At 51.6% G+C, this 20,225-nt stretch overlaps 5 protein-coding genes across 5 annotated transcripts; all 5 read right to left on the reverse strand.

Moving 5' to 3' along the window:
* Window positions 1-84: 84 nt before the first annotated feature.
* On the reverse strand, window positions 85-1,425 carry ASPGLDRAFT_879519 (uncharacterized protein). Its single transcript, XM_022550437.1, has one exon. The coding sequence runs from the start codon at window positions 1,065-1,067 to the stop codon at window positions 186-188; it is 882 nt and encodes a 293-aa protein (XP_022396861.1). The 5' UTR covers window positions 1,068-1,425; the 3' UTR covers window positions 85-185.
* Window positions 1,426-1,997: 572 nt separating this feature from the next.
* Window positions 1,998-4,084, reverse strand: ASPGLDRAFT_135215 (putative G1/S-specific cyclin Pcl5; the record flags this gene model as incomplete). The annotated part of the gene is made up of 2 exons (XM_022541355.1): window positions 1,998-3,610; window positions 3,670-4,084. The coding sequence occupies 2 exons, from the start codon at window positions 4,082-4,084 to the stop codon at window positions 1,998-2,000; spliced, it is 2,028 nt and encodes a 675-aa protein (XP_022396862.1).
* A 2,880-nt stretch (window positions 4,085-6,964) lies between these two features.
* On the reverse strand, window positions 6,965-8,085 carry ASPGLDRAFT_61173 (uncharacterized protein). Its single transcript, XM_022548461.1, has 2 exons — window positions 7,929-8,085; window positions 6,965-7,873 (listed from the first exon to the last, which is right to left on the reverse strand). Exons 1-2 carry the CDS (start codon window positions 7,944-7,946, stop codon window positions 7,160-7,162), a joined length of 732 nt encoding a protein of 243 aa, XP_022396863.1. The 5' UTR covers window positions 7,947-8,085; the 3' UTR covers window positions 6,965-7,159.
* A 143-nt stretch (window positions 8,086-8,228) lies between these two features.
* ASPGLDRAFT_51735 (uncharacterized protein) lies at window positions 8,229-11,108 on the reverse strand. The gene has a single exon (XM_022547596.1). The coding sequence runs from the start codon at window positions 10,800-10,802 to the stop codon at window positions 8,403-8,405; it is 2,400 nt and encodes a 799-aa protein (XP_022396864.1). The 5' UTR covers window positions 10,803-11,108; the 3' UTR covers window positions 8,229-8,402.
* A 1,414-nt stretch (window positions 11,109-12,522) lies between these two features.
* On the reverse strand, window positions 12,523-19,100 carry ASPGLDRAFT_69543 (putative tRNA-splicing endonuclease; the record flags this gene model as incomplete). The annotated part of the gene is made up of 4 exons (XM_022549383.1): window positions 12,523-12,627; window positions 12,682-12,753; window positions 12,820-19,009; window positions 19,078-19,100. 4 exons carry the CDS (start codon window positions 19,098-19,100, stop codon window positions 12,523-12,525), a joined length of 6,390 nt encoding a protein of 2,129 aa, XP_022396865.1.
* Between the last annotated feature and the right edge of the window lie 1,125 nt (window positions 19,101-20,225).

The following is a 20,225-nucleotide window of genomic DNA, read 5'->3' on the forward strand; positions in this document are numbered from 1 at the left end:
TTTACGACAACGTAGCATCGACCCAACTCTATAAATCCCCGAGTTCAGCTGAAGATAAGCCACTTGAACATATTAGATATTAGATAAACAACAACCACTGAGAGTCACGAGAAGTTAGACCACAGCGATAAGATAATGCATTCATGTCTCATAAGTCCTCGTACTTTGTACCTTTCATGTACAAATTACTGCCTCTCCCCCGGCAATCTCACATCCTCCCAACCCCTACCATCTCCAGCACCCTCCTCACTTCCCTTCCTCCTCACACCCGCCCACTCATTCACATCCATCCACCCAATCTGCTGCACATCCCCAAACCCCCCAATCCAGTAGACATCCGTAACCACCAATCTCGCCCAGAAACTCGCGTGCGGCGAGCCCCGTTTATGCGGCAACCACACCTCCGCATCGGGATGCGCGCGCAAGTAGCACTTCTCCAATGCACTTTCAACATCCTCGGGGATCGGCTCGGGGAATGGCTCGATGTATCCGAATAGCGTGACGCGGGGGAGTCCGGCGGGACTCAGCGGGAAATCGGGGTAGATCGGTTCGGTGTCGTTGATGTGGTCCCACCAGTCGAGGGAGAGGGAGATGTTCGATCCAGCAGCGGTGTTGCGGAAGGTTGTTGCGACCTTGAGAGCGAGGAGAGTCGGGTTGCCGTCTCCGTTGTTGGCATATTTGTAGGAGGATGGCAGAGCTTCATTGCAGTCGGCAAAGTATTCGCGTAGACCGATCGAGTGGCCTGCGACGGAGGGTGGGGTGTGACCGGGAGGTAAGGAGCTGGGGAAGACCGTTGAGGCGACACCGCTGGTTGAGAGGGCCAGGAGACGACGGGCCATGAGGACAGAAGTAAACCAGGACGGGCGGGTCATTGGCTCAACCTCACTGCCAGAGGAGCTCTGGTCGATGTAAATGGCATCCTGGTGGGGGTTGGTCGCAGGAGCAGACGTTCCCTGAGCATCATCACTCAAAAACGCCTGTTCCACGAGCGCATTGTCAGGGAGCACTAAGGGAGTAGCAAAGGCAGCCGAAATTTGGCTGCAGAGCAGCAACAGAGAGGATTTCATTTCTGTCAAGTATTCAGAAGATAAGAGTAGTTATCGAGTGGATTGATGAACAAGACTCTATATAGCTAAGACACAGTGAGGAGGCGGAGATCTTATCAGATGACACTAGGCCGGAAATAGCTGAGCCGAGGGTCACGTCATGTGCCCGCTTTAAGGTTGTTCCGGTGACTCTGGCAACCCCGGTCCGCTCCACCGGATCCCGGTATCTCCCGAATACGAACACCTCAGGCATGCACCCTGCATAACTGACTCACCGGGGATATTGTGGCAATGTCGTCTGACCAGCAGAAAATCTCAGATTTGCGCTGCGGTGTGACTCACAGACTTCCCACAAACAGGACACTGACCCTTGGGCGAGAGGCCAGAGCTACACTACGGCTATTGGCTACGGCTAAAGACCGTCGGTGGTCGTCCGGGTACTTGTGCTCAGTAGGGTAGAATGTTCCTTAAGGCATATCAGTTGCCAGTAAGACATGGATAGAAATTGAAAATCAGAAATCACTTATTGGACAAAGATTAAAAAAACACCAAGCCATCCGTTCCAGCCTCACTCCGTTTCGCAACAAATCCGAAAGCAATACAAAGAAAATAAACAGGATAGACCGCGAATGCGCAGGACGACAGAACACCACCCTGGCGTACATGATACACGAAGGGATCCGGGTCACAACGCTAGATCCACTTCCATTTTCAACAGTAGGGTATATACACATGCAACAAAGAAGAAATCACAGCACAAAGGGGCGGGGGGGGGAGGTCATCCCCCAATCGACTTTTGGTCGACGGCCCAAGACATAGACATGCCGGGCAACTCTCTCGGTCGACGAGGAGCAAAGGAGTGTAAGACTGTAAACAAGCGAAACTTTTTTCCTTTCTACACAGAATCCACCAACGGAAAGGAAAGAAAAACATTTCAGTAAAGACTCCGTGTTAGTCCAAGTAGTACGTGCGTACACTCGGATTCAAAGCAATCTTCTGTGCTTCACTGCCGCAACACGCACGCTTCATGCCTGCGGGGCCAGAAAGTGCACTCATCTGGAGCGAACTGAGCTGCTGGTTCGACTCGGGAATCACAAATGACCGGGCTGAAGTACCCTCCGGCCAGCTACCGTCACCATTGTCCAGGTTGATCAGGTGTCGGACCTGATTCTGCAGAAGCTGGTCTTCCGACCCCGTGCGGCCACGCTTCCTGCCGGCCGTTGGAGGTTGCGGTCGAGGAACAGCACCAGACAGCTCACACAAACTCCGGGCAGCCTCTTGATCGACCGGGGTACCCAGAGAAAAATGAGAAAAGTCTGGGACTTGGCCGACAGATGTAGCATACCCTTCAGGAGAGCTGTAGATCCCACCAGATTCATCAATAGGGGAGACGACGGTCACCATCTGCTTGCGACTCTCCCGCATGGAGTGGTTGAGAGTCGCCTTGACCGCCAAACGCGTCTGCTGAGAAGACGGAGCAGCAGGGCCCGATGTGTTGGAAGAGACCGACGAAGACCGGGACGAGCGGGCAGACGACAGCGTAGAAGCGTCCGACACCATCGACTCCGGAGACGACGCAGATGAAGTCGAGCGGGTCAGGGATGATCGACGGACCACCGCCGGGTATCCATCAAATGAGTTCGCCTTGCAGAAGCTCAGAGGGGGGCGCTGGTCAATAGTTGACCGCGCCATACCCATGTTCTGAGCCTGCGAGACGGCGGCATAGATGGATGGCCGGCGGGGACCAAACGAGGTGGCACTCGCAGCAGGAGTGGATGCTAGGCTCGACTGAGGCGTCATCTGCGGCGTCGGGAGCATCTGAGGCCGGTGAATGGAAGGAGGATACTCCATCCGCGGCATCGGTTCCAACGGCATGGGAGCATTGCGTCGCAAAGATGGGACCTGCTCGTGAATAGACGGCAGACTGGTGTTAGCAGCCGGCTCGTAGGCAGCGGGCACGCTGCGCGGAGACGGTGAGCTGGCGACAGACGACTCCCCGCTGGATGGCGGGGTGATCGGCTCAAACTCAATCACGTCCAACTCGGGGGTGAGCCGGGGAATGACGGTTCGCCAGCAGTGACCGTCCCCAAGAGCAGCTCCGGCTCCGGGGGTGTACTTCAGAACGACGTCCGTCCAGCGCTGGAAGGTTGCTTCGGAGATGTGGAGTCTCCAGCCAACCGCTTCGAGGAACATCAGCTCGTTCTGGTTGATCTCCAGCGTGTTAAGACCTGAGATCTTGCTCCAAGCACGGGCCGAATAGTTGCGATCCTGCAGGTACTTGGAAGCGAGAATCAAGGCCGCAAGGAACATGCGACGACCGCACTGCATGGCCCGGCAGACAGGCTTGTCGCGCGACTGTTCTGTCTGGCTGGGCACATGCGGCTTGATCTTGATCAAATAGTAGAGCGCCACTTGCAGCGTGCTGTAGCTAGTCCGAGACCGACGCAGAGTCTCTTGGATAAAGGTGCGAAGAGGCAAAACGCCCTTGCAACCGGTCGATGAGTCACTACGAAGTGATACTGCGGACAAGGGCCAGATGATCTCGACGATCTGCGATGCGGTGTCTGGTGGCATGATTTAGTTGACTAGTCTAGGGAAAGGTTTACCGATAATCGTCACTCACCGACGAGGTTGTCGACAAAGTTCACTTTGCGCTCCGACTGTCGCATCAGACAGGGTGGGGGCCGCGCGCAGGGAACGCCGTTGGACTGGGCCACATATGTACTGGTACGCCGGGGATGTTTGCGCAACTCCGGGGGCACGGCAGCATCAGGTTTGGGAGGGACCGGTCCACGCAGACTCGGCAGCGAGCCTCTTGCAGGCAGAGATTGTTCGCCCTCATGTTCCCAAGCCACATCAACGGGGTTTGTAGAGGTCGAGGAGATGGAACTCTGGGCCGAGTTGCCATCTAGGGAGAAGACGGAGGAGGAAGAGGAGGAAGCGGAAGAGACGGAAGATGCGTAGGGAGGCGCATAAGAAGCTTTGTAAGAATAAGCCGGGTTTGAAGAACTCAAACCCAAGACGTCCATCCTTGTCATATCCAGGAAGAGATTTTCTGTCGTGTAACGTAGAAAGAAGTATTCTCGATTCAATCAAAGAATGATCACCCAGCGAGAACGCCTTGCGCCCGACGCTATCAAAACTGTTGGATATAGCAAGAAGGCAGGACGATAAGGATTAAACCGTGTAGTCAAATAAACCGATGGGCAAAAAACCGTAAACGAGAAGCCGAAGAGACCGATGCCGTCTTGTTATGATTGGTAGGCGACGGCCAGCCTTTAGAGGAGCAACTTCGCCAGGGTGTCGGTGACGAAGAGAGACGTGTTGGATTAGATTATGAGCGGTCAAGAGGTAGCAGAAGGGTAATAGAAGCACAAGTAGAAAGACTAAAGCAGCAAAGGAAAGCAAAGCAACGCAAGTAAGCACGATACACAGTGACCGGTGGTGAATCACAAGAAGATGATTATTCACCGTCCACGGTTCCGATGACCGTAGAGAAACCCGAGTAGATCACGAACGGAGTCAAGACCAAGCAGATGTGAAGCAGCAGAAGCAGCAGAGAGATTTAGACGAGCTTGTTGTCGACGGAGGTCTTTCGGAGATCTGAGGCCAAGGATTCTGCAGAACGGATGATCGGAACGATAGGGTAGGAATCAACAATGTACATTTTGGGACTTTCGAGAAAAGGCGAAGGGTCGGAGGTAGTTATATAGGGGCCAGACTGGCGAAGCAGGCAGGCAGAGAGAACTGCGATGCTATGCTAGACCAGGGAGAGACGTTTGGATGGGGGCGGAGGATAGGGAAGGCAGAAGAGAGGGAACTGAACTAGGCTGCGGTGCGCATAAAGTCAGCGGTGGCCATGAGGGTGATAGTATAGAAAGAGTGAAAAGGAAAGATGAGTACAGAGTAAGATATAAAAAGGGTAGGAAGGTATGACTCCCAGCGGACTCGAGCCAACCGCTGCCTGGGGAGGGCAGTACAGGTGACTAACAGGGGAGAGGCGATCCAGTAGAGCAATAGTCACGAAAGCCGTGGAACAACTCTTGACAGAAGAAGGGATCACAGATGGCAATAGAATAAAATTGAAGACTCACTGTTCCTGTGGCAAGTCGGGGAGTGGCAAGAGGCGAATCAGACGAACAAGACACGATATTAACTAACCAGATAGAATAAAATGGGGATAAACAGATAAGATAAACAGATACAAATAGACTGAAAAGAAAAGAAAGAAGACAAGGAAACCCCCGTGTCTTTGCTAGAGAAGAGAAAAGGAAACGAAAAGGATAGGAGGGAAGAGGGCAGAGGCAGGAAAAGACCGATCGGAGAGAGTCTGCAGACGGAAGCGTGGAGGATTTCCGAGTTTCTACACCACCAATAAGTCCCGCTGTATAATTATTACATTATTACTGTACACCATCACTATTATTCATGGTTACTTCGCTCTCTCTCTATCTTACTCTCGATGCAGTGGTACTTTGTCTGAATATTGACAAATTCCTGCCGGCCACCTTGACTCACTCGTATCCACCGTGGCCTGACTTGCATGCATCTGTCCCCCCTCTACAGAGTATTCTTCTCTACGGAGTACTACTCCGTACTCTGTACTATCTAAATAATACATATTCTTCTCTTCTCTATAGAATACTACTACAAAGTATGTACTCTCTCTCTCTCTCTCTCTCTCTACTCTCCTCCAGATATGTACATGTAGCCTCCGCTACCACTCAAAGCGTACAGTACCCCGAACCAATCATGGTCTGCCTAATGCAGCGCCGTGACACTCTCCTTCTCTGTTTGGGATAGTGTCCTCCACCAGACGCAGCCACTCAACGCACTAATCTTAGAAATGGCGTCATGTACAGAACACGAAGGACAAGGTAGAGTCGATGCAAAGCAATGCGAGCTAATCTATTCCAGTTCGTTGCAGCTGGCGTACTACTGTATTATCCATAGCTGTCAGAAGTACTAACTATTCTATCTCGGAGTCTTCCTCCGACTATCAGAGTCATGCTCATCGGGCGGGAATACCTATCGATATATCTACCCTAACCACCGTCACAACCCAACCACCGCCGATACCCAATCCAACCCGCCAGCGGTGACGCCCTCCCGGATGCGGTCATGCCCATTTGGAATACCCTGCAGCCGTTCCTGTTGTTCGTAGGCACCGATTCTCCACCACGTTGCCCTGACATTGAAATGCTCTGCGTCAGTTCGTCATTGGTTGCTGCCAGTTTGAGCTTAAGCGTGCGCTAAGGTCCAACGTGTCTGTCGTTTGCCATGGTCATCCCGACGTACACTTTGTTGATACAACTCAGGTTGTAGACCGCTCAGCGCTCAGGTAGGCGAGTATTGTAAAATCTGACAATCGGTTGATGCGGTTAGAGCGCAATGCCATATTCCATCGAAGGTGACCACCTCATCTCTGTCTTCCACGATGGTTCGACGCATGGAACCAAGCCATCGCCCTCGTGTTCGACAGTCCCTCGCAGACGAGGTTTGCCGGGTCAGCTGTCACCGGTTGACCGTCAAGTTCAGACATCGTGTGATCTCCCACGCAGAGTATTGGCTTCGTGGTCTGATTGAGAATGGATCAGTTCATCACTAGTTCATCAATCTGTAGAGGTTGTGAATGGTTGTCTCGTTGACCGATACAGATCTAAACGTGGTTACATATCGTCAGCATGGCCAGATGTACTCGTATCTGTATGTTGGTCTCTGGGATGGCATAGGCAGTCACCTCGTATCATCGAATCACGACACACTCTGTAGTTGGAATGGACATCGTTGACTAGTTTGAACGCATGTGTAGGCACTCGTGAGACCAACTGAACGGTCAAGAAAACTACTGGTGTGTCCAACAATGCTCCTCAGCAAAGCCACTGCTGATGAATGTATATTTGCTTGGTTATACCAGGGTATGTGTCTGGTTTGAGGGATATACAAGTTGAAGTACCAGCAACATGCAAAATGCTTATACCGCGGACCATGAGGGGTAACGCACGAACCTCACCAGGAATAACATTAGATATATAACATTGCCAAGTATTTACAATAAGAAATGCACCACCGGGTATATTCACCATCCATCCCTAAGAAACTACCGTAAGAAATCATCTAGCTCTCCCCCCAGCCATATGCGCCGCATCATGCACCACACAGAGCAAATACTTTCTATCCGGCACGACCACAATCTCATGCTTCTTCGTGCGCAGCCGGAGCAGCTTAACCTCATCATCTTCCTCCTTCTCCTGTCCTTCGTCGCCTTCTTCGCGGGGCGAGGTAATTCCGTTAGTCAGGGTTTCGAGATTCAATCCGTTACTGCTCGGTTTCGAGTCATTATCGTCCGGCGGATGAGAAAGCGACAGGCTCAGGTCTGATGCGCTGGACACAAAGGCGAAAATGTGCGCTGCCAGTGCTTCGGCGTGAGTTGGTTTGTATGGTTGTTTTTGCTCTTGTTCTTGCTCCTGTTCTTGCTGCTCTTCTTGTTGTCCTTCTCCTTTTTCCTGTCCTTCTTGTTGCTCTTGTCCCTCCTGAGACTGCCCCTCCGGTTGTTCTTGTTCTTCCGATTGCTGCTGCTGCTGCTGCTGCTGCTGCTCGACGGAGGGCGACGCCGGAGTAGAAGTAGATGTAGGCGCGGTCTCATCCAACGGCGATGGTGCCTGCTGACGCGACGCCGTATTCTGACTATTCCTCCTTTCCAAATCCGCAGCTAATAATCCCGTACTCTGGATGATCGAACCGTCTTTGCGGGAGAGGATAAAGGTCGATTGGACGCCGGGGCGCGAGGTAAGGTGGGTGAGGAGGGCGGTTACATGTTGGGGGATCTGTTTCCATCCACATTAACTTCTTATTTCTGTAGACATCTGTAGAGCGAGTTACCACTGTTTGTTGTGCCATTCTGGCGGGGAGGTAAACTCCGGTCGAACACGCTGGCAGGGCAGGATAAGGGGTAAGCGTCAATTAAAAAACCTCGCTAAATTCGGTGTTCAGCTCTTCAAGCAGCTCCAGGCCGCCTGGTCTGCAAAATGAATAGAAGGTATCTTCGCAATGGACTGAATCGCTGTTGTTTTGGAGCGGCGGCCCAATTCACCTCTGAGTGATGACTAAGCAGATAGAACGAGACAACGACGCAAGGTCAACTTTACTTTCTAGACAACGTGGACTTTTCACTTCTTGATAAGAAGGAATTCAGATGGTATTGCACAACTAACAGAATTGGTATCATGGACAATGAGTGACAAAACGACAGAACTCAACGCTAACAGACAATGAACGCGATTAAATATACATATGAAACCCACCATAGATATACAGATGAAAGAGAAGAAGGAAAAATAAAGAATGTCAAAGCCACTATGATGGCACTCTGAGTGAATCGCCAACACTCGACTTATCCGACAACCACCCAAAGTCTATATCATCCGCAGCAGAACTAACGCTGCTGCGTCTGCTACCGGTATCCAGCCAAGTCTCCCTCCGCTTCGACTTCTCTGTGCGCTCGTCATAGCTCGAAGCCGGCGTCGTCTTGGACGAAACTGACGATGCAGAAAGCAACGATGCGACTGTTCCGCTGAGGAGACTCTCGGTGCTACCCTTGTTATCGACGTCCAGGGCCGCCAGAAGAGCGGCTTGGAGGACCTTATTCTGCCGCTGGAGCTGCGCAATGCGTCCCTCAAGGATGTTTACGACACTCGAGTCGTGGGAGTGATATGTGCATTGGGAGTACTGCGACAGGGGCGATGACCTGCCAAAGCTGCGGCTGCTGCGGTTGTTCGGCGGCGACGTGGACTCACGTTGTGCGGGCTTCTCGATTTGTGGAACTTGCTGCGTTGACTGGGCGGGATCAACCGGCTTTTGCTGCTTCGCTCGTCGGCGCTTCTTCTGCGCTTGACTTGGCCAAGGGCTGCGGGCGATGCCTTCTTCATCTGAAGAGGGGATGGGGTATTCGGAGCGGAGGTCGTCGGGCTGCTCACTCGTCTTTTCGCTCCGAATCGGCTCCCGGTAGCTGTTGCTTCGCTGAATTTGACTCTCGCAGAACGCACGCGCCAAAGTTGGCTCGCTGTGCTTCAGCTTCGGGCTCGTAGGTACAGCCCTGCCACTGGGACGTGCGATAGACTCCGGTGGTGGAGTGGGCAAAGGACCTGGCACAGCGTCTCTATGAACCCACTGAGTGACCTCCATGCTGCGCCTGACATTCTGCTTTGCCTGGTCCTTCTGTCCCTCTGGACGAGCGACGTCCAACGATCGCGACCTCTTCTCAGCTTCCCCCGAAGCAGCCACGTCAAGATGCTGCGCCATTTCCTTCACCCTGCGTACAGGGGCTCCCGCACGACTACGCTCCTGACCCGGCTCAGGTGTCGCGCATTTTGGAGGCTGGGTTGGCGGTTGGCGAGCAATCTCCGTCGGACAATGGTTCGAATCAGGGACAGGGCTGGGCACATTTCGGATGGGACGGCCCTTTTTCTTGGGTGCCTTTGCGTCAGTTGCGGCACCCTCGGGCAACGAAGGCAGAGGTCTCGTGGGAGCGGGCAGAGGAAACGCGTTGATAGCATTCATAGGCAAAGCCGGGTAACGCGGCTGTTTGTCTTTGGGCTGTTCCGTGCTCTCTGGTGCTTTCTCTCGCTCGACGCCGGTGAACTGGCTGGTGGCTGCCGGAGCCGACCTGGGTTCTTTCGGAGGGCGATCTTTTGCGCTCAGTACAGTAGGAGACGGTAATGCTGATCTCGAAATCTCGTTCAATGTTGGCAGTTTTTCTTGTGCGCGCTGGGGGCCATTTGCCGGTGGGACTTTCGATAACCGCAAAGCTGTTTTATTCGATAGTCGCGGCGGGACGGGGTCAGGGAAGAGCTTGAGGGTGTTTTTCGGGGCGGGTTTGGGTTTCGCGGTCGAGTCGGTGTTCTCAGGTTTCTTTTGCTCTTGGGTCGTGTTTGGTTCGGATGGGTTGGCGGGTTTGGACTCTTTGTTCGTATCGTTAGGGGAGGCGTTCGACGCTAATGACGCTTTAGCAGCCTGCTCGAGTAAACCATCAAATGCCTGCTGCGCAGAATCCAGTCTCCCACTAGCGATAAAGTCCGGCAGAGTCAACGGCTGAAACGGCAGCGCCTTCTTATCCTCCGCCCCCGACCCCGACTCCGGGGCCACAGCACTATCCGTGGACGAATTCAAGTGACTCAAATCCAGCGACGTAACACGACCCGACGACATGAGCGGATCAGCCATGCACCGTTCAAGCGGATCAGCCAGCCACGGCTGCCCGATGCGCTCGACATCGCGCCGCGAACTCGACTTGCAGCTAGCATGTGAAACAGACTTGGAGTCTGATGGTGTGGAATCGACACTCCCCTTCTTGGAGTGTGACTTCTTGGCAGCGGGTGCAGGAAGGAGACCCTCCCGCTGCAGGGCGGAGAGCTGCACTCTGTCCTCCTCGGCTTTAGTCTCGGGGTCGGAGGGGTCTTTCTTCTGGCGCTGGGCCAATTGTCGAAGACGACGGTGTCCAGCTTTGAACATCTCGCGGGCACCGGTAGCGGTAGGTGGAGGCGAGCTCGAAGAAGGAGAATCAGGTGGAGAAGAAGCAGAAGCAGAAGCAGAAGCAGAAGCAGCAGAACCAGTCTGAGTCTGAAGACAGCGAACCGAGTCCGCCACGTCCTGGTCAGTCTTAAGATGGCCGTGGTCTTCAGAATCACCCGAGTATGGAAGTGGGAGGGGCTGCGTGCTGTTTGCAGAGAACGGAAGCTGTTGTTTGGAGGAAGACATTGTGTGATAGAAGTGTTTCTGGTGGTGATGTTTCGACGACAACGGCGGACCGGTAGGCACAATCGGGCTGGGCGCAGCTAAGCTCTCGTGCAAGTCGTTCCAATGCCGCATCGAGACGGGAGCTAGGAGCAAGGAGGGCTCGAAATCGAGTCGGTCAGCGGAAGGCGAGAGGCGAAAAAAAAAGAGTTCAGTATTCAAACTGCGTCTCAAACGTCGTAGCGGTCAGAGGGCAATGAAGGAAAAAGAGAGACAAAAGCCACGAGGCAATATTGTCGGAAATATTCGATGAATTCTGCAAACACTCGGGTTAATCAATGTAGTACAGTCCATAGTGTGTGCTTGCTCCTGCTTACCAGCTGACTTGTTTACGCCGTTTGATAATAATCAGGAGAGCAGATTAACAAAGTCAAACGAAGAAAAAAAAAAAAAAAAGAAAGAAAAGAAAAAAGGACAGATCCAGCTGCAAAGAATCGATAGTCCGATTTTTTATATGATCATGTACGACAGATTGGCGCTATGGATTTCTTCTTATCTCCCCGGATGAGAGAACAAACAACATGGCAGATCGCCAAAGTCTAAGTGTCATATTAAAAAGATTCATCGATTTGGTCAAGGTTCGTAGCGCTGTTGAGCTATCATCTCGACTACTTGTATACATGATAAGATTAAAGTGACTTCGATCGGTATGTAGGAACGAACTGTGTATAGCCGTGGAATGCAATCTGGGCCCAGGCACAGACACAGCATAACTACAGATACAAAGCAATAGAGAGTAAGCAATAATCACCGAGTCATACACATGGGACATGTCCAAGGGGAGGAAAGGGAAGAACCGGGACAAGGACAAGGCAACAAACAAAGGGAACGGTTGATCATCTGTCAGGAAAAGTACGATAATTAGCAGCTGAGAGTCGATAGATCGATTTCTCCGCATCGGGTATTTGTAGAGGTTCTTAGTACGGAGTAGGGCTACATCATTTTGCCAAGTACATAGTAGGATTATGATGCCACGACCAGAATAAAATACAATTACTCCTGTAGAGGTGCAGCAGGGAAGCACAAGTATGAAGTGTCTTGTTACCCCCCTGTTGACCTCATAAAGGCACGCTGTTCTCGGTATAACTACCCCTCCCGCATACTGCGACGATGCAAGGCAACAAGGAACAAGGAACAAGGAAACAGGCTAGCGAGAAACTACAGCTAATGTGACAGATGCACAAAGAAAAACCACGCCGTATGCACAAAAGGCAGCGGTTTGTCTGTGCTCGGCTGGATTTGGACATGTCACAAAGGATGCTCAGTGCGAATTTGTTTTCTGCACAAAGAAGGTTTGTATCGTCCGAGCGTTGAGTCTCAGATAGAACTGATCATCTGTTTCCTTACATCCATAATCCATGTCTTCATGGCCAGTGCTGATATGTTTACGGTGTATCGTTCTCTGACTCTGGGTTGAGTGCTCATCTAACAATAATCCGATGCGATCAATATCTCCCGAGGAGTCCATTTCCTCGAAGAAATACCCAAGTACGATACTTCCGAACGCCTCCCAATGCTCGTTTTCCTCGCTTCAAATAAACCAACATGACTAACTAATCACTAGCCCAGCTTTTGCACAAAGGAGATATCAAAGCGTATGTAGAACAGACACAAGTGGGAGCAATGTGCAGAGTACAGCGAATTAAAGCAAAGAACGAAATAAAATTATACTCAAGCAGTCATGTCATCTCCGTTTCGGTCGGATAAATGGGTCCGCTTCTTTCTTTTTGCGCATAATAGGCGGCGGCGGCTTAACGCCCGGTGGTCTTTGTGGAGGTCGTGGAGGGAGCTATAGAATCAATCAGTAAATGCGACTAAAGAGTAAAGCTGCAAAGAAACATACATTTGCTGGACCAGTAGGGGCCCGCTCAATTGGACCGTACGCTGGCCCGTCCCGCGATGGCTTGACCAGGTCCTGTACGGAGTACAAGTTAGCATGACTTTGGAACAAAAACCGATCAAAAAACGTCAAGAAACCCACCCCCGTGTTCGTAGGAACGTTAGCATCAAGCCGATGCCTTGATCCCCTGGGCGCATTTGGCGGCGGTGCAGCATCCTTCGACTTCCGTGGCCGTGCAGCTTTGTTATCCGACGTTGGCGACCCAGGACGCTTCCGTTTCTCCCCGCCGTTATGATCACCATTTGAAGATGATTGGGACTTCTTATTCTCCGACGGATCCCCCGTTTGGATAACCGGGACTTTGGGATCGTGCCCGCCAAGCTGCTTTTGTCGCTGGCGCTGCGATTTCTGCTTCTGGATCTGCGCATGATTATACTCTTCTCGTGAGATCCGTGTTTTCTCCTTCTTGGGCAGGGAGTTCGGAGATGGACATGCACTGGCAATGTGCCCGCATTTCCCGCATTCGGTGCAGCGCTCCACCGTGCAATCGTACCGTCGGTGTCCAGAGGCCTGGCATCGGTAGCACGTGCCCCGAGAAGCTTCCTTGGCATCGATATTGTCGCAGTTGGACGTCATATGCTCGAAGCTACCGCAGTAGCCACACATCCGGTTCTCGTCCAGTCCATTCGCACCCCCTGACGGGCCCTCTGGCAACGGAGCCGGTGGGGTACCCTTGCCAGATGCAGAGACAGAATGCGACGGGGATTCAGAGGGAAGATTTCCTAGGGAAACAGACGGCGGTCGTGACACGGATGCAGCTGAAGAAGGCCGCGAGAGTACCGGTGGCTCTGGCGCGTCAATATCGACCATCTCGACATTCTTGTAGCCCGTAAATTGCGGCCGCGCGAGGAGCTTCAACACATCGCCGTTGGTGTAGACATTTCTCGATCGAGCGTTCGTAATGAGCTTATTCCAGAACTCGCCCTGGAGAAGAGATTGCGAGTTACCCAGGACCCAAAGCGACGATTTGGCACGCGTCAAACCGACGTTCATACGTCGAATGTCGGACAAGAAACCAATACCCTTGTTCGAAGCGCGCACACAAGAGAAGATAATAACCTCGCTCTCTCGACCCTGGAAAGCGTCGGTCGTGTTGAAATCGACGGCATTGAAAATCTCATTTCCATATCTGGCAGCAAACCGCGTCTTCATCTCCCTCAACTGACCCTTATACGGCGTAATGATACCGATCTTCCCGGCAAAGTCGAAAGCCCGGAAATCTGTCACCAAGCGCTCGTACAATTGCATGGCCACCTGAAGCTCCGCAACGTTGATCAGCGAGTGGCCCTTTGCAGCACTCTGGTGAAGACCCTGGACATCAAAGAACCGGTATGGCGTGAGCAATTCACTTTGATGCCATGGTCGGGCACGTAATGGTCGCATATTAGGCCCATCCTGAAGTTTCCCGTCGTAGAACGCAGAGCTGGGGAAGGCGCTGATTTCCGGATGCATACGATACTGCGTATCTAGCAAATGCACGTCCCGGGGATTATTGGCTTGCATTCTGACGAAGAGACTCTGTTCGTACTGGAACCGAGAAGCAACCTTGGACAGGACAGTAGGTGGCAGCTGCTTGGGATCTCCGACAAGGATACACTTGGAGCAACCGTACTTGAGAGGAATTAGGGCGCTTAATTCGATCGACTGCGCCGCTTCATCAATGACGACCGTTTCGAATTCGATACTCAGGTTCTGGAACATCTCATGGCCACTACCACTGAGCGTAGCACAGATAACATGAGCGCCGTCGATAATATCCTGCTGAATGCGACGCCGCGTCAAGTCCGCATCACGCGCAGCAGAGTGATTCTTGTCTCTCGCGCTGTCAATCTCCTGACTCAACTGCGTCTTCTTTTTCTTGAGGAGGTCAAACTCCCGCTCCAACTCAGCCGGAACAGGCAAGCCTTGTGCTCTACACTGGTCCATTCTGGCGCGTACTTCCTTGAACGACGTATCGGCAGCCTTGTGCTCCATGTAGATTTTCTGCAAATCCCTTTCCCCGGCGTCTTTGCGGTTGCTCTGGCCCAACCTTGCGTTGACCAATTCGTCCAACGTCACGTCGAGCACATTGGTATTGATGGCATCGCTCCTACCTAGACGAATCACGGAAAGCTTCTCGCTGCGCCCGTTGACCGTCTTAACACCTTCCTTGAAACGCATAACCAATTCATCAACGGCAGCGTTACTGGGCGCGCACACGAGCAACTTCTTCGCCGTAGACGATCTCACCGGCGCTCGCGAATTGCTAATGGTGGTTGGTCGTGCGATTGTCGTTCCCTGGTCACCAAGAACATTGGTTAAAAGTGCCCCCACAAGAGCCACAATGGTCTTGGTTTTTCCAGATCCCGGAGGACCCTGGATCAGAGTAAATGCATCGTTATCAATGGCAGACTTGATCGCCTTCGCCTGCGCAGGGTTGAGATTGTAGTTGTCGGCGATGGGCTTGAGAGTTGTATCCGAGTACTTCAGGATAGGCGAAGGCTTTGCCCTCACAATTTCCTCACACAGGTCGTAATATTGCAAGGCCATGAGCGCACCGTATTCACGCTCAAGTGGAGTCAAAGAAGTAATCTTCGCACCCCAAATAGCATTTCCCGGCGCGAGAGAATTAATGAACGGATTCCCAGGAACGACCCGATACGCAATCTCAACCGTGCCCTTCTTCTTGTTGATCCCAGAGACCCGAGCAAGACAGTGAGGGGCCGCAGAATCATTGGTCGGATTTTTTGCTTTCGAGAGGAGAACTAAATCAGACTCACCTAGACCAAAGTCCCTGAGCTCCATAGCAGGCATAGTAGTGCTGACTTCAACAAACGAGTCGACAGATAGACGCGTAGCGACCTTGACCTCAAATGGCTTAAAGGAGCCATCTTCCTTCGAAGACTGGAAGCCCTGCCATGCCTCAAGAACCAAAAGAGGCTCGAAAGTCCGCTGGTAGTCAATAGGATCTCTGAACGCATTCGAAACCAGCGTGTAATCGGTAGTCCCCGAGTTAGGCGGTAGATCACCATTCGCAAAGTAATCCCAAGAAAGAATCGTCCGATGCAAAGCTGACAAGTCGGGTGCTAGACGAGCACGCATATCCTTGGCCGACCGCACTTGCTTGACCTTCTTGATAGGGCCCTGCTGCTTGAGAGACAGTCTCTTGCTCTCTTCATAGGCCTTGACTGCATCAGGTTTCGAACTCGCCTTGGCACCGAAAAGCTCCTTGTCAAGTTCATCTTCGCTTTCCGACTCGGACTCCGAACCGGAAGAGACCATCATACTCTCAGCGGGTGTACTATGATCTTTACCCTTGATACCAATTCCACTCAATCCAGACCCTTGCTCAGCGGTCTGCTCCGCAACACCACGCGCAGGGAGGTTCTTCTTCAATCGCGCCAATTGTTCAAGGTCACGTTTCTTCTTCGCTTCCTTCTCCCTCTCGCGCTTCTCACGGAACGACAGGACATTGGTGGCGGGTTTCAACGGCGCAGGAGCAGCAGGCTTTGGAATAGCCGGCAAGGCCTTGGCTTTCTCTGCCTTCTTCTTATTCTCTACCGCGACTCGCGCCTTGTTGAGCTCGACGGAGCGAGAGAGTTGCAGTAAAACGTTATCGGAAACATCTTCCTCATCGAATTCATCGTCACTAGGAGACTTCGGGCTGGCCACAGCAGAGGCATCGGTTGGTTTGGCAAAGGCTGTGATCATGCTCTGCTTCTTGAGACTAGCTGTCGAAGCAGTAATGACAGGTTTCTTGTAGTATGCCTCCAAAGCCCGGACCAACTCTGCCTTTTCTCGTGGCGTCAAGATAGTCTTGATGGTAGACTTGACAGCGACGCCTTCAATGAAACCAAGGGCATCCTCTTTCACAGTAGTCACGCTGAGTTCTCCCAATAACCGGAGAAGTTTGGCGACGAGCCCAACCAAAGTCGTGGCCAGGTATTCGTCTTTAAGCCGGAGCCATTTCACCATTGCGCTCATAGTCGTAGTCGGTGGCTTGAGGAAACTCTCGCGCGCCGTCTTGTCCTGATTCGGATCCGCATCCACGACAGCGCTAATGAAAACGCTATACTGTTCAAACAGGAGATCCGCAAACTGCATGCTGTCACGGCAAAACTCCAGCATCACGCTCTTGTCATTGCCTCTCAGATGCCATGATTCAGTTTCGTTAAATATCGTAGTCAACGCTTGCCACAGGTACTCCCAGAGCTTCTGGAGGGAAAGTATCTCCCTGCGGTCCGCGAGCTTGCGAGTTCTAAGCATACCAGTCTGAGTGTCGCACAGGATATCCACGATGTCAGTACCAGTGTGAAGCATTCTGGGAGCGGATGCGAACGTCTTCATGTTCGAAATACGCCGAAAAGACCAGCTAAGACCGTACATCGTCGTTGTAAAGAAAGACTGTAGCAAATGAGACATGGCATCCCGTCGAGCGGACTGGCCGCTAACGTTCTTGATAAGAGTCACCGCTGACTGGTAAGTATTCAGGTCAGCTGCAAAGAGAGCAGAGATCAGGGCACTGCTGGTATCTTGACTCTTGAACAAGTCGTCAAGGTGCTCCGGCTTGAAATCAGAAAGACGCTCAATAATCTGACAAGAGAAATGTGTAAGATGGCCGTAGTTCATGTTGAAATCTCTCTTCTCCTGACTGGCTTCGCCCTTTATAGGGAACTTCTCCAGGCCAACAAGAGGCAGAATACCAAGCAGAGCAGATGTGGATAGACCCTTGTTATCTTCATGTAGATGCTTGACAACTGCATCCCAAATCGGCGCTGAATAGGTGCTGACGCCGTGCTGAAGGGTATCGTATCGGAGGATGATTTCGTAGTCGCTCTTCAAAGACTGACATTCGAGCGCCAATGTGTTGCGGATGACGTCCATGCATAACGACGAGATCTCTTGTTGTTTTCCTTGCTCCACAGTGAAATTTGGAGGCTTCAGGATTGTGTTGATATTCTCGCTTACAATCTCAAGCGTCTCAGACAGGACAACGCGCCCCACTGAGCCTCTTGACGATTCATGGTCTGTAAATCTCCGGAGAGTATGAACGAGACTCGCCAACCCGATATGGAAGCAGTGATACCTGGCTAGGTTGGGATACCGCAGGTCCTGGAATCGTTGGAGGAGCTGATATGCCAGGAACCTGCAAGCAGATGGCTGATGAGCACCCTTGAGAGATGACATGAATGGACTAATCCATGATAGCATGTCTTTCATGGCAGACTTTTCGAATGGCTCGCCATCGGTGGTTTGCATAAGGAACGCATCGAACTGAGGATTATAGAAAATCTGCTCAATAATCGCTTTGGGAGAAATCGTCTGCATCGCATCCCAAAAGTCACCAGGCGCCTTCTCCAAAAAGGTCTGGATGGTGTTCAAAAGGAAACGAAGACCAGGCGACTGCATAGCAAGATGATCCACAGAGAGACGGCAAGGATCGATTTCCAGCGCTCGTAAATGATGGGTGATCTGGTCCTTGTCCAACCTCTTCACTACGAGTTGCATGCCACGCCACAGCCTTTGAATAACAGCGATCTGTGGCGGCTGCTGAGAAGCTACTCTAAGAGCATCCAAAAGTCCCTCCTTAATCGCCCAGTCAAACTCCATCGTAGTTGGGGGTCGAGGGTACCGCATCCAAGAGTGAATAGCCCAGAAACTGCGATTTTGGTTGGGATCGAACAAAAAACGAGTGACGGCCGGGATGTAATCAGAGACCTTCAGACTACGCTTAGTCTGAATCAGGCGGAAAGGTTCGTCGAAGTACTGTTGTAGCAAGGCATCGTTGCGCAGCATAGCTTCACAGCTCAGCGTCTCGAAAATCGATAGCAGCGATGCGCGGTCGAGCACATGAAGCGCAATCTCCTGAGGGGGCACCTCTTTTAACCGTGCCGTCGCAACACTCAGGTTCTTGGTAATCCGCTTGATATCCCACTCGTCCAGCATGCGACCAAATTTCTCGATATCCTCATCATCGTAACTCTCCTTCAAATGCTCCATAAGCCAGACCTTGCCCGTGTAGTATTTCTTAATGCAGAGGTCGCATTTCTCGAGCGCATCGTCCAACCTTCGCCAGATCCAAGATTGCAGCTCCGCAACGCCTTCCTCGCTATATGCTAGGATGCGCATGCACGACAGGAATTTCTCCCTGCGGCTTGACGCCTCCTCCGTGAGCTCCGCGACTGTCTTTCCCGATTCGTCTCGTTCGCTTGGATCGTCATACTGTCCGTGGTCGTCGTCATGTTGTCGGGGGCATAGGATGTGGACGTTGTCAGGGAGGGCTTGTAGCTCCCTGTGGAGAAAAAGGCAAAGGTCAGTCCTTTGACCCGGAAGACACATCGGAGAAGTCGGTACACTTACCTGATACCATCCATACACTCCATGATATTGATAGGTTTGTCGCGCAAAGGAGGGACAACAATTACATTCCTTGATCGAATACTATGAGGCCTGCGCTGAGGAAAGAAGGCCGGCGAATCTTCCCATCGCAAGCATTCAAATTGAAAGATGTAGGGACGGCCTATAGAGCCATCGCTAATAAATGAACGTCGCAAAAGGATAGAAAGGGACGGCTAGGCCAAAAATAAAGAGAAATGATCCAAAGTGAGGTACTCCGTACATGGGACGATTTCAATGCACGGCACTCTGACACTGCATGAGAGTATATAAGGCTGCAACGAATAACACAAAGGGAGGACAGATAGTGAATTCAGCTGAGACACCTCCCTGTGTCTCCAGAAAGACGTCCAAAAAGACTGAACAGTGGAAAAGAAGCGAAAAGAAGCCTCAACAAGCGATGCAATACAGATTTGCTGCTCGGAGGCGTCCCGTGATTTTGTCTACTGTATTTGGAAGGCGGTGAGCCGCGACCACTTTACGCGTCAAACGCGCCGGAGCCTTTTATATAGATCGGAGAGTACGGAGTTACTTCTACAAGCCTTTCGCTACTTGGTATACAGATGAAAATGAATCAATATCTTCATTAGAAAGCCTTTCTCATTGAGGTCTTCAATAGAGTACATAAGTTCAATAATCCTCCAATACTAGCCACGCCCACTCAGCTTCCGGAGATTCGGGGGCGAGCATATAGTAAAACCAGCAACCAAAAAAGTGACCCCATCAATCGAATTAATCAATAGGAAAAGGGCGTAGAACAGAAAGCAGAGAGAAAGCTTTTGTACAAAGAAACGAAATCAAGTCAGTCAAGTAATGGCGCGGAACAAACGGTAGCACTTGAAGATGAACCGTAAGGCGTTTGCAGCAAGGAAAAAAAAAAAAAAAAAAAAAAACATTAAGAGAGGAAAAGCGCCGACCACCAGCCAACTTTGTAAACCGAACGCCATCTATCGGGGAATAGAGCAAGATGCTGTAAAAACAAAGAGAAAAAAAGTATCCTCGTAATGACGCATATGAAATGATGAAAAGATCGAGTGTAACCGACGAATGAACCGACAATCATCGTATCAAAAAGAGATCAGGTGAATATATAAGACGAAGATGAAGGATTT

The sequence above is a fragment of the Aspergillus glaucus genome (genome assembly GCF_001890805.1).
Source record: "Aspergillus glaucus CBS 516.65 unplaced genomic scaffold ASPGLscaffold_25, whole genome shotgun sequence".
Taxonomy (NCBI): domain Eukaryota; kingdom Fungi; phylum Ascomycota; class Eurotiomycetes; order Eurotiales; family Aspergillaceae; genus Aspergillus; species Aspergillus glaucus.

Coding starts and splice junctions, on each gene's coding strand:
- ASPGLDRAFT_879519 (XM_022550437.1), bottom strand. CDS start 1,067: ATGAAATCCTCTCTGTTGCTGCTCTGCAGCCAAATTTCGGCTGCCTTT.
- ASPGLDRAFT_51735 (XM_022547596.1), bottom strand. CDS start 10,802: ATGTCTTCCTCCAAACAACAGCTTCCGTTCTCTGCAAACAGCACGCAG.